Source organism: Mustelus asterias, chromosome 12, assembly GCF_964213995.1.
Source record: "Mustelus asterias chromosome 12, sMusAst1.hap1.1, whole genome shotgun sequence".
Lineage (NCBI taxonomy): Eukaryota > Metazoa > Chordata > Chondrichthyes > Carcharhiniformes > Triakidae > Mustelus > Mustelus asterias.
The window spans coordinates 76,051,985-76,065,564 of NC_135812.1; the positions used below are offsets into that span (position 1 = coordinate 76,051,985).

The 13,580-nt window shown below is 42.3% G+C and overlaps 1 protein-coding gene across 1 annotated transcript in view; it reads left to right on the forward strand.

Moving 5' to 3' along the window:
* The window catches only part of mycbpap (mycbp associated protein), an 86,250-nt gene that overhangs the window by 64,164 nt on the left and 8,506 nt on the right, over positions 1–13,580 (forward strand). Inside the window, exon 17 of the mRNA XM_078225984.1 lies at positions 11,048–11,142. Coding sequence (XP_078082110.1) covers positions 11,048–11,142 — 95 coding nt within the window. The remainder of the gene's footprint in view (positions 1–11,047; positions 11,143–13,580) is intronic.

Consider the following 13,580-nt stretch of genomic DNA (forward strand, 5'->3'; position numbering starts at 1 on the left):
CAGACAAGAAACTTCCAGAAAATATCATGATGACCTGTTCTTTCAGCACAATCTCATTAAAGAAAAGCTCTTTAGAATATATCAGCTGATGTTTGATGGTTTTGTTCCTGAGTTGTCTGGGTGTATGGCGTTTAGCTGCTACAGTGGACTTGTTTAATCTGGCCTGTCCCTTTAAATTCAGAAGTACTCTTTGTCAGGAAATAGTCTGAATAGTCCATTCCTGAGAAAAATAGTCTTGTATTTATATAGCACCATTCAGGTAATGAAACATCCCAAGGAGCTTTACAGAAATATTATGAAACTAAATATGACACCAGCCACATAAGAAGATATTAGGTCTGATGACCAAAAGTTTGGCCAAAGAGGTAGGTCGTAAGGAAGGTAAGTGAGATACAGAGGTAGAGTATGGTAAGGAGGGTATTCCAGACATTGCGGCCCAGGCAGCTGAAAGCACAGCCACCAGTGGTGGAGTAATTATGATTGGGAATGCACAAGAGGCCAGAATTGGAGTAGTGTAGATATCTCAGAGTATTATGAAGCTGGAAGAGATTATAGATAGGGAGGGGTGAGACCATGGAGAGATCAGAAAGCAAGGTTGAGAATCAAGATGTTCCTTGACAAGGAGCCAAAGTGGTGAGCGAGCAGAGGGGTGATATGAGAACCGGACTTACTGCGAGTTAAGACATGGGCAGCAGAGTTTTAGATGAACTCAAGGTTACAGAAGTCAGAACATAGGAGACCAGCCAGGATCTGTTGGAATAGTCGAGTTTGAATGAGGGTTTCAACATAAGATGAGTTGAAACAGGGACAAAATCTGGTAATGTTATGGTGATGGCAGAAGGCAGCATTAGCAATGGCACAAATGCGAGGTCAGAATCTCATCTTGGGATCAAATGTGACACCAAGGTTGCAAAAAGACTGGGTTAATCTCCAGCTGTTGCCAGGGAAAAGGGATGGAGTTGGGGTAGGGGGTTAGTGGAGGTTGGGTTTAAAGCTAGGGACGTTTAGGAAGAAGGGGGGATTGCCCCCTCATCCACAAAGGGTTGTCCTTGAAGATGAAACTCAGAGATAGGGAGTTGTAGGACACCGGAGCGCTTTGACCACATGGACCAAGAACCAGTGCAATTCAGTGAGCACTTGGCTGGGTGGGTAAACAAGACTTCATTCAAACTAGATATGGGCAACAAGGTTTTGGATAAGCTCATTGTTGTAAAGTAAGAAAGATGGGAAGCTAGCCAAGAGAGCATTGAAATAGGCACTATATAGGTGCAAGTTATTCTTCCTTTTTCAAATAAAATGTATTCTCCCAGACATTAATCCTACTGACCCATCCTCACAGGGCTGCAAGAGTCAGTTTAGCTTCAGATGGAAACAAACAGGTCAGCGAAATGGGTCCTGCAAGTGATACAATGAGAGAGAAGAGGACCATGTGTAGCACTGCCAATTAGCAACTTCAGGGCAGCATGATATATATGCTCAGCACCTGCTCTTCCCTGAACAACTGAGAGAGTAGGAAATGTTGTGGAACCCAGTGATAGCTTGTAAATTCCTGCCTAATATTATTCTAGGCCCGTGTTGCTCCATTGCGCACTATTGCACACTTGTGTGTGTGTGTGTATATATATATATATATATATATGAGGATCCTGCAATGTTGATTGCACCAGTTTATCCAAGGCCTTTAGCTTTTCTTTGTGTTATTCATTCGTGGAACATGGGCATCACTGGCTGGCCAGTATTTATTGCCCATCCCTAGTTGCCCTTGAATCGATTGGCTTGCTAGGCCATTTCAGAGGGCAATTCAGGGGCAATCATATTGCTGTGGCTCTGGAGTCAGACCAGGTAAGGGTGGCAGATTTCTTTCCCTAAAGGACATTAGTGAACCAGGTGGATTTTTCAACAATCGACAACGGTTTCATGGTCCTCGTTAGATTCTTAATTCCAGATATATTATTTTTTGAATTCAAATTCCAGCACCTGCCATGGTGGGATTCGAGCCCTGAGTTTCTGGATTAGTAGTCTAGTGATAATACCACTAGGCCATCACCCCCCCCCTAAATTTTTATTATTTATTATTAAGAAATTTGGTTGAAAGTCAAAAACCGAAGCTCAGGATTTGCTACCTATGAAAGAGTGGGAGAAAGATATGATCAATAAATAAGTACAGAGTGGTGATGCCCTGCTTGCTGTTAAAAAAAGTATTGAATGGTGTCCTTCAGTACTGGCATCTCTGAGACATGGCAGCACACCTCTGCAAAACTAAGATGCAGATTTCGGAGATCTTTTGAGTGGCAGTCAATGTGTGAGTGGCAGTCAGTGGGTGGAATTTTCCAGCCCTACCCGCTGGCAGTATCCTCCGGGCCCACCGAACCCTGCAGCGGGTTCCCATGTGGCAGGACAGGCGAGCAATGCAAAAAGTTGCAGACATTGGCAGAATTGGAAGATCCTGCCGGTAGCTAATGACGAGCCACCTCTACTGCCAGTAAACATGCCGTGGGGAAGGGATGGAAAATCCCACCTAATATGTGTGCCTGAATTAGGAGGAAGACACAACTGGTTCCGGTGAGTTTAAGGACATGAACTGTGCTATCAAGGAAACTATGATGACCTCCTATCTGTTGATTATATCATTAATTAGGTTCCAACATTTATAGGTTTCTCATATTAAGTTTCTCCACATAAATCATTTGTGGTTTAGAAATGATTACCCCTGTCTGTTCTGGGTAAGTGAATAATGGTGTGAAAGAGTTATTTCTCACCGGAAATCTTTGAGCAGGTTGGGTAAATTGAACTTGGTGTTAAGAGCGTAAATTGTGAAGGAAGAAGATGTCATGAAGTCCATCAGTCACACTGTTTCACAGCTGGTGTACACTTTACCCTATCATGGGCTGAAATTTTATCGGCACACCTGCCCCGATTCCAGATGCGAGCAAGGCTCGGAGAACAGCATTCTCCGTTGGCCTTGGGCAGGATTGTACGAACCTCAGGCGGACATGCTGGTAAAATTCCACTCATGGACTCTATCCATCCATTTAATTTCTCATAGCCCATGTAAAATCTACCTTATTATGCACATCCACCAATTCATTTTGTTGTGAGAAAGGTTCCTTCAAACACACTTCAAAAAGAATTTTAAACTTTGCACGCAGCAATACATCTTAATGTAACCTTTTCATGGCCTAAGTTAGTGAGCTTTCTGTTCTTATGTTATGGTATTTGTGTGTTTCCACTTTGTTACTTCCTCAGCCCTCATCCTCATGGTTGTTACCTCTTTTTAAGGGTATTGACTTTTTGCTGGATGTCTGATTCACTTTCTTAAAACCCTGTGCCAGGGTCAAGGGGAATAACAAAAGACACCCCGCTCAGCTTCTGAAGTTTATTTTTCTTCATAATTTGGAGCACTGAGTCCTGAACTTATTTCTTTTGCATATCTCAGAACTCATTTCACTGCAAGTTCATGTTTTTGAAGGTAAGATGTCTCGAACTGCCCACTCATTGCACTATGCGTTTTGCAAGGTTACAAGCTTAGTTGCTGACACCATGTTATGTGGTTTAGGGTCAGGTGTAAGGTAGCATTCATAGATATTAAAGCCAGTTAGTTTATCCAAGCACACAAGAGGCTAGTATAAGTAAAAACAGGACCAGGCAGGTCTAACCCCACAGCGACACACTCAAGTGTCATCCCTTAGAGAGGCAACACCACAAACATTTCAGATGGGATCAGCTCAATGGGAATGTTAGGTTGGAAAGGAAGGGAAAACCAGGGCAAAAGTTCCACAAGGTGATCATGGAAAGGATTTGGGCTAAGAGACACCTAGAGAAGAGGATCCATTAGCTAAAGTAGAGAAAGAGAGAGATTTACCTTTAAACTTTTGGTTTCATTGTGAATTGTGCAATAAACAGGGAGGATAGGGCCTGGCAGTGGAACACTTTTCACTTCAGAACAATAGTGTTAGCATCAGTCACTGAGGTAAAATTCCAACTACACTGTTCTAGTAATGTGTCTCAGACCCAGCTTTGGAGAAAAGAACCCCTTAGTGTTACAGTTCCCCATTTTCTATTTGACTGAACTCACTGCAAATATCTCATAAATTGGAAGCCCATTAAGAGTTTGCAAAGGTATTTAATTTTGTGTCAGAAACAAATTCCTTCATTCATGCAATAGTCATTCGTGAAGTTAGTTTTGTGCAGTTTTAGTGCTTTGAATTGCCACTGAGTTCAGAGAACAGCATCCAAGGTGATTGCCAAACCTAGGGCTCTGGGTATAAGGCCTGACCAACAGAACTGACCTTGTTTCAGATATGAAAAAATACAATTGTTGGGGATCATTTTGCTGTTATTTAACCTTCTATGAGGTATAGATGTAGATTATTTAATCTCAACACAAGACAGGAACACAAGATTATTAAGGTTTAAGAAAGGCTGGAGGAAATCTTTTTCTATAGTGTACAGTGAAGATCCATAATATGTACTTCCTATGCTACTGCAAGTTTTGAAAGAAAGCTATTGGTTTTGAATGATGAAGGCATATATATGCAGAGACAATATTGGGGAGTTTAGGAAGACATTCACATCTTTACCTGAGGCTATTGAACGAGTGGGCTATATTCCTAGTAGACTGTACATGAGCGGCACGGTGGCACAGTGGTTAGCACTGCTACCTCAAAGTGCCAGGGACCTGGGTTCAATTCCGGCCTTGGGTGACTGTTTGTAGAGTTTGCACATTCTCCCCGTGTCTGCATGCATTTCCTTTGGGTGCTCCAGTTTCCTCCCACAGTCTAAAGTTGTGCAATTTAGATGCATTGGCCATGCTAATTTGCCCTTTAGTGTCCAAGGATATGTAGGTTAGGGGGATTAGCAGGATAAATACATGGAATTACTGAGATAGGGCCTGGGTAAGATTTAAAAACAGAAGTGGGTTGGTGCAGACCTGATGAGCCAAATGGCCTCCTTCTGCACTGTTGGGATTCTATGATGATGACCCAAATGACTTTGGGGTTTTTTTCCACATTGAGCTGCATTTATTTTTAGAATTTTCTTAACATTTTCCCAATTACTGCATACTAGACCAAACTATGCATTCTGTTTTTCCATTATCCTTTTACTAATTTTTTTGTGATAACCCAGTTGTCTCTAGTGTTGATACAGAAGAAGGTACTTCTATGTCAGTTGGTAAGTAGAAACAAAAACACAGGTAGGAAGTTGTAGAAATGTCAGAATATCTTAAGTTAGTATGGTTAAAACAGGAATCCGCTGGAGTAGATGGTTGGAATTGGATTTCAATCACCTTTGATTGCAAAATGAATTCAACAATAGTACCAAAGAACCAGAATCACATCAAAATAAGTTACAACAGTGACGTAGCAAGGACCACATCACCTAATTTTGATAGTATTTACGGCACAGAAACGGGCCAGTCAGTCCAGAAGGTCAATACCAAATATTAATGTGTCATACGAGTTTCCTCCCACCCTTCTTCATCTAACTTCATCAGCTTTTCCCTTTTGTGTTTATCTAACTTTCCTTTAAATATATCTAAGCCATTCACCTCAAGTGCTTATTGGGGGAATGAGTTCCACATTCTAACCATTCTCTGGGCAAAGAAATTTCCGCTGAATTCTGTTGAATTTATTTTATTTGGACAGAATTTTACACTCCCACCCCAAGGGTGGTTCTGAGGCGGAGAGGGAGTGTAAAATTGATTGGATTGGTTTCCCCCCTAGGAACTTGTCCACCCAAATTGAGATGCAATTTCACATCTTGGCAGACTTGGCCTTGGGCGGGAATCCCACCTTTTCTTCCTGCCAAGCCTCACATTTTAGGCTGGCCAGTAGGGTGGGAAAGTGACAATAAAGCTTTTTCCCATCTTGGGTGGGAAGTTGTGGGGGGGTGCTCTGTCTGAAGGCTCCCTCAGAGTTGGGGCACCCCCCCCCCCTCCCCCTCCCCTCACCTTCCTCCCCCAGGACTTACCTTTGTAACAGTCCCGGGACTTAGTTCCAGAAAGACCACTGCAGTATTGCTTCTGGCCACTGCAGCACTGTGCCTGGCTGGATTGAAGAACGCTTTCAGCCAATCTGATTTTGGGCGGGACTTCCTTCTGAGGTGGACAGAAGTCCCACATACTGCCAATCAAAGCTCAAGTGAATGTTAAATGACAGTGGGAGTTCAAGAGTTGGCGGTTGTGCCAATCGTTCACCATCCTTAAAATCCTACCCTACGACCCCTTGATTCTTGTCTCACCCACAAGTAAAAGCATCCTCGCTCCACCTACCTTATCAAACCCTTTCAAAATCCTATAGCTATCTATCAGATTTTTCCTGGGTTTTCTCATTCAGGAAGAAAAGAGCCCTACACTTTTCACTCTTTTCTGATAGGTATCAGTTCTGGTATTTTACTAGTTTTACAATCAAGAGTATCATTACAAATATAATCATTGACATAATCAAAACTACTTCTACATTAGGTTGGGATTTGGGATGTTCTGAGATCATTGGTTGTAAATGTGGCATCAAGAGGCCCTAAAATGGAAATCAGGACTCATGCCGAGTACAACAGAAGATGGCTGCGGTTGTTTAAGGTCCAGGACATCACTACTGGAGTTCCTCAGGGTAGTGCCCTAAGCCCATCCATGTTCATCTGGTTCATCAATATCCTTTTCTCCAATATAAAGTCAGAAGTGGGAACATTTACTGATGAATTTACAATGTTCAGTACCATTCTCGACTTAAGATATTAAAGCAGTTTATGCCACTTGCACCAATGCTGGACAACATTCAGACTCGGGCTGATAAGTAGCAAGAAGTATTCGTACAGCACTAATGTCAGACAATGATCATCTACAACAAGAGAATATCTAATTTTCCCCCTTGGCATTCAACAGTAGTATTAATTTCAAAACTCCCATCATCAACATTCTGGGTTACCATTGATCAGAACTGAATTGGACTAGCCATATAAATGCCATGGCTACAAGAGCAGATGAGAGGATGGGAATTCCATGGTGAGTAACTCGCCTCCTGACTCCCCAAATTCTGTCCACCATCTACAAAGTACAAATGAAGTTTGTGATGGAATATTCTTACTTTCTTGGACTGGTGCAGCTCCAGCAACACTCAAGAAGCTCAACACCATCCGGAATAAAATAAACTGCTTGATCGCCACCCCATCCACCACTTTAAAAACTCAATCCTCCCACCACCAGTGCATAATGGCAGCAACATGTACCATCTAAAAGATGTATTGCAGCAACTCACCAAAGCTCCTTCGACAGAGTTTTCCAGACCTGTGACCTCTACCACCCAAAAGGACAAAGATATCAGATGCATGGGAACACCACCATTTGTAAGGTCTCCTCCAAGCCACACAGCACCCTGACTTGGAACTACATTGCCATTCCTTCACTGTCATTGAGTCGCAAACTAGGAACTCTCTTCCTACCAACGCTGTGCGTATATCCATAGCACATATTCTGTAGAAACTCAAGAAGACAACTCATACCACTTTCTCAAGGCAATTAAGAATCTCAGCAATGGCCAGCAAAACTCTCACCCCATGAAAGAATAACAAAGCATTAATGACACTAAACGTTTTTCATCCTTTCTCTAGATGTGAACATTGTATATCTACCAGAGTACTGTCAACAATATTAATGTAGAATATGGTAAATCTTTAAGTCTAATGTGGCCCCTGTGTATAAAAGAAAAATATTCCTATTTTGTATTCATTTTAGTGTCATATATAATATGCATTCCTATGTTTAGAAAGTTTTATGAATAAATTTGGAGATTTTGTGAAAAAATCATACATGTGAAACAAAATCAACTTGTTCATACTTTAGAGTGAGATCAGCTGACAATAAGCTGGATAAAGCACAGGGTAAATTAAATGCACGTTCAACGACAATAACTATTTCTATTCATATAGTACCTTTAATGTAGAAAAATAACCCAAGGTGTTTCGCAGAGTGTTATCATACAAAATTCTATCACTCAAACTGTTTCTATTTTGCACAATCTCAGAATTCCCTGACCGTTTTTTTTTAAATGTACATTTCTCACATGTTTTAGGTAAATAGTGATGTGAACATGTTTTCCTTAGGAAATGTTGCAACCATCAGAGAGAGGAGACCTTAATTTAGTATGTAAAAGTGTGTTTAATTGTGAGGAACCATGTGAAAAATCAGTGTTCCTCACAACTTTTATTGGCCAATTGACCCAATCTTTTTGCAAGATATTAGCATGAGATTGTCACCAGCGAAATATAATTCATCTTTCAAATTGCAAGTAGAATTATTATATGTTGGTTTAAGAAACCACTTGGCAGTTTAGGAAAACCCACACCTTGTTATCTCTGATGAGCCACTAACAACTGTGGACTGTCTGCTTTGACAAAGGTCCCACAACCTTCCTTTCAGCTTCTAATGGCTGAGACATTTCCCAATCTTTGGAATCCAGACAATGGATATACATCCTTTGTCAAAGATGGTGGAGAGGTGGGAGTCATGTGACATTGGCCATGGCTTATGGAGCAAGTAATATTGCCTTGCTGAACTGCATAGCTCAGTCTGCTGTTTACCATCTGACCAGGAGCCTCACAGAAAAATGAACTCTGCGCAGGTTGAATATGGGTCCCATCTAAACTGTTTTTGCTGGAAATGGTGTACCATCTACAGGACTGATTCATTTCTGCAAGCCTGTGTCATCATGTGAAGTCAACACACAGGAAAAGTGATTTCTACAACATTGGTTTTCAGCCCATTGACCTCCGTGAAGGATTTCCTCCTTGGACTTGATTCTGGACTCCAGAACTCACATGAACTAATATCTAGATTCTCTGTTGTCCCTGCAGTGTAAAATGTCCTTAGCTGCATCTCTCTCATTACTGTCTGAATGTGGAAGTGATGCTGCAACCTTCTTGTGTGGTTGAATGTGTGCAATAAGCGAACATCCTATTTCAGGTTTGCTGTGGAGTTATTCATAGAAAATTGCATCTCTCAAAAAAACGAGGGGTTGGGAAATACACCACCACTTAGAGGGAACAAATCAAAACTTCTTTCTGTTGGAGAAAATATGCTATTTAAATTAACCCCACTCCTGTCTGTAACAACATGGAAACAATGTCAATCAGTGCAAAAAACACAGGTTGGTTTTTCCAGAGGGCAAATAAATGGTAGTTCCAGGAAATGTTCTTTTCTCTGCAAGTTAAGAGCTTTGTGTAATTCTGGATAATCCTACCAGAGCCATCATGTAGCACCTTTACCTCCTGAATGAACAGTACAGCCATTGACTCAATGAACAGATTGGATTGGAGAATTTCATTTTATTCATGTTGCTTCGACGTCTTTAACCCACAAAGAAGTGTTTTCGGGAGATTAAGCTTGAGTGTTTCTGACCCATGAGTGTAGTGTAGCTGTTAAATCTTTCTGTGCACTTCCCATCAGCACATGGGTACAGGCACTGGCCATTCCAGCAATTGGGTTCCATCCCAATTTTGCACTTTAGCTGATCTCAGCTGAGACAGCAGTTGGATTACGTTCAGGAAAAATCAGTCAATATTTCTGCCCCTAATCATCACTGACTCCTGCTGGCAATTCCATGTCCAAGTGGTTTAGGTGAGGACTTCCACAATCCAAAACTTGTTGGCATTCATCAACCTGTGGGTACCCATTAACCTGCTGGCATCTATCCAACTGCTGGCACCCAAACAGTTGCTAGCACCCACCCACCATCCCTTTGGCAGCTGTCCCGTTGCTGTCACATATCAAACTACACCTCATGTAAATCAGTGCCTTAAGAAAAGGAAGAGCTATGGGTGGCAAAATTAGCTTGAGCCCTTACCTGTGGGAAGCCAGTACATCAAGTAGAGGTATAAAGATTGGTACAGACCTAAAACATGCATATCCAAGCTTGCTCCATTCCCCTCTTCTGTAAAATGTTGATTTAGGTTGAGGTTTGTGTTTCTGGATATTAGACACTCTTCAGTATCTTATCCACATGACCATTCATGAACTGAAAGACCGGATTTTGTGAATCAGCAGAATGTTTGATTGTGGAAGGAAGGTGATTACAACAGAACAAAATCCTGTCTTCATCCTTTATACAAATTCCCAACAAAAGATACTGGATTGCAATCAGTAGCAGGAATTCTGGTGTATGTTTTCTCTTCCAGGCCAGAACCATAGAGACCAACTGTAGCATCATCAGTGCCTTCCATTCTGTGATCAATTACTCAGCACAGAATGTAAGTCAAGCCTGAATCATTCCAGCCCAGTACCCATTTAGCCGCTGAGCACTGCTCACCAAAGCCTTTAATGTAGAAAATGTCCAATGGTGTTTTGCAGTGGCTGGGAGTAAATGGAGGGTATGTGAAAGAAAAAGAAAAAAAAAATGAAAGGAATTAGGAACAGATACTGAGCCAAGGGAAGAATGTTTGGAGGAGTTACCAAACTTGATCAAAAGAATGGATATTGAGAAGAATTTTAAGAGGTAATTCCAGAGAGGGCGGCTGAAGTGACTGAAGGCTTTACCACCAGTGGTGGGGTAAAGGGGATGGACTGAATGAGTCAAGACAAAATGGTGCTGGAAAGGATATATAGCCGGAGGAATTTGCCAAGACATGGCAAGATGAGGCAATGGAGTGGTTGAAGATGAGAAATTTACATTTAATAGGTAAGGAGACAAACAGAAGAAGAAAGGGAATATAGCAGTGAGGTTCATTGGGACTTAGTATGGACATGTTAAAGAATACTAAAAACCAAAGTTTATATTAAGTGTGATTTCCAATATATATTGAAAGTGAAAGCTACTACTTTTGGGGTACATGTGCCTGTTGGAGCATTCAAAAAGGCTGTACCCTACGTTGGTCACATAGACTTGTTTAAAAATCTGGAATTATCAAACAGACATTCCTGAAACTTGGTTGTCCAGATCAAAGCCTCTGGACATCCCAGTCATTCAATGCCATTCATTTAAGATGTTTCTCTGTTTCTTTCCTGCCCATTAAAATTCCTTCCTATGAATTACGCTTGCTCGGGACCTTCGCCAAGCAGAGTCCAAAAAATCAGGTAAAAGGGACGATAAGAAAACAAGTGACAGAAAAGGAAAGAAAGGAGTTAAATCTGCTGGAAAAGACGATGAGAAGGAGGTATAATTAATGCTTTTAGAATTCTCTCTTCCTACCCTGTTAAATTGCTATCTTTGCTTTTTCTTTGGTGTCCTGCTTAGTTTGAGATTGATTTTAGGACCATAAATATGGCAGACGGTGTTACGAATCGCCTGCACCCAGTCAAATCTATTTTAAGATCCAGGTAATCGGCTTGATGCCTGCTTCTTCTATATTGTGTTGGAATCAAGATGTACCCTACCATCTCATAATTCAACTTTCTTTCATACAAGCCTTCGAAAATATGGAATTTCTCACTTTCTGCAGTTTTCTGTCTTTTCTACAGACAAGAAGTTTCTGGCCCCTGAGCTTGAGTGCCATTTCTGATTTAGGTCATCTTCCGCTTTACTCTTTTATTCCCTGATGGTATCTCACATTCTTCACCTTGACCAAATTATATACTCAGGTTAGCCAGAAGCCTTGAAGAATGTCATACGCTCAGTCCAGGCTCTCAGACATGGCTCACTTGGTAGTACTCGCATCTCTGAATCAAAATGTAGACTGACACGCCAATGAAGTGTTGTCTTTTGAATGAGACATTAAACCAAGACCCTGTCAACTCTCTTAGGTAGATGTTAAAGATCTCATGACACAATTTTGAAGAAGAGCAGGGGAGTCGCCACCAGTATCCTGGACAGTATTTCACTTTCATCTAACACCTAAAAAAAAAAGCTCAGATTATCTGGTCATTGTTGTTTGTGGGGCCTTGCTCTGTGCAAATCGATTGTCACACTTGGCTGTAAGGTGCTTTGAGACATCCTGAGGTTATGAAAGGTGCAAAGTCATCCTATCATTAAAAGATATTTGGTGGCACTGTGGTTAGCACTGCTGTCTCACAGCACCAGGGACCCGGGTTCAATTCCGGCCTCGGATCACTGTCTGTGTGGAGTTTGCACATTCTCCCCGTGTCTGCGTGGGTTTCCTCTGGGTGCTCCAGTTTCCTCCCACAGTCCAAAGATGTGTGGGTCAGGTTGATTGGCCATGCTAAATTGACCCTACTGTCGGGGGATTAGCAGGGTAAATATGTGGGGTTACGGGAATAGTGCCTGGGTGGGATTGTGGTTGGTGCAGACTCGATGGCCTCTTACTGCACTGTAGGGATTCTATAATTCTATGAATCAAAATGTTGCACTTTAGCTTTAACATCAAGCAATCCCAGGACACTTGTAATAGATGCAAAGCAAAACTCTGTCTGCTCCACCCCACTCTCATCCCCATCCTCTGAATAGCTTCTTCAGTTATCCATTGTCCTGACTCTAAGACACTTTGCCAAAGCAAGGGCATCTTAATATGCTCATGCCTTCCAGGAATTAAATTGTTCAAACTCATGTCACATGGAACATTGCAACCAGCAGATGAGATATTTATCGTATAGGTGTAAATTAGGTTTCAAGATGACAGAACAAAGTTAATTACAGTGCACGACTCAAACCCACCATAAATAGACAGGTGATTCATAGTTACAGAGAGCTACATAAAAAATGTAATAAGGAATCAGAGCATTCGACTTGACCAGTCCCGTGTGGGTGTTTATCCTCCACAGGAGCAGCATCCTCATTACATACACCTGACCTCTTCCTTTATCTGTTCAACACCTATTGAACTAACTCTTAAATTATGGGGGACGAAATGGATTTTGCGTTTGCCACGAGTGTAAATGACGACACAGGCGCAAAATCCAGTGAGTTGAGAAACAACGAGATATCACGGTGATGTTTACAACAGCTATATAAGAACAGGAATCAGATCAGTTGAGGGGAGCCCACGGGGTGCGGGGGGGGGGGGGGGGTGAACAAGGTGAGTATAGCCCCTGGATAGAGAGAGACATATCTGGGCAGTGCCCCTGACACAGGTTGAATCTGCCCCATACACAAGTAGTGCCAAGCTGTGCCAGGGCCAGTGCCAGAGGCAGGCTCTCTGGTGAGCCCTATTAGGAGGTTCCCCTTATGTGCGGTGGGGTAGAGGGCACATATATGTGAAGGGAGATGGTGATGCCTGAGAAGGGGGAGAAGGGGCGATAGCAGTGAGGGGAATGAGTGCTCCCTCCGATACTTGCATGGTGTGTGTTGGGGTGAAGAGAGCCCTTGATACTTCTGTGGTTGTCAGGGGGTGGGGAGGGGGAAAGAGAACCCCGATACTTGTTGTGGGGGAGCTCCCAATACCTCCTGTGGTGGGAGAGTTGCCCCAATGCTTGTTGGGGGTGGGGGGTGTCCTCATGTCCGTGGATGAGTGTGGGGAGGGTATTTAATTCCAGCGCTGATTGGAGTGTCCTTTAAAGATGGTGCACCGATCTCTGTTGAGCCGACCTTGATATCTCTATCAGGCCCCGCCCCCCTCAGAATGACAGCGTAAACCACGCCCCCAGAGTTTCTGTGCACTAAGTGCCAGAAAATCTGGTTTGAAAATTTGGCATGCATCTG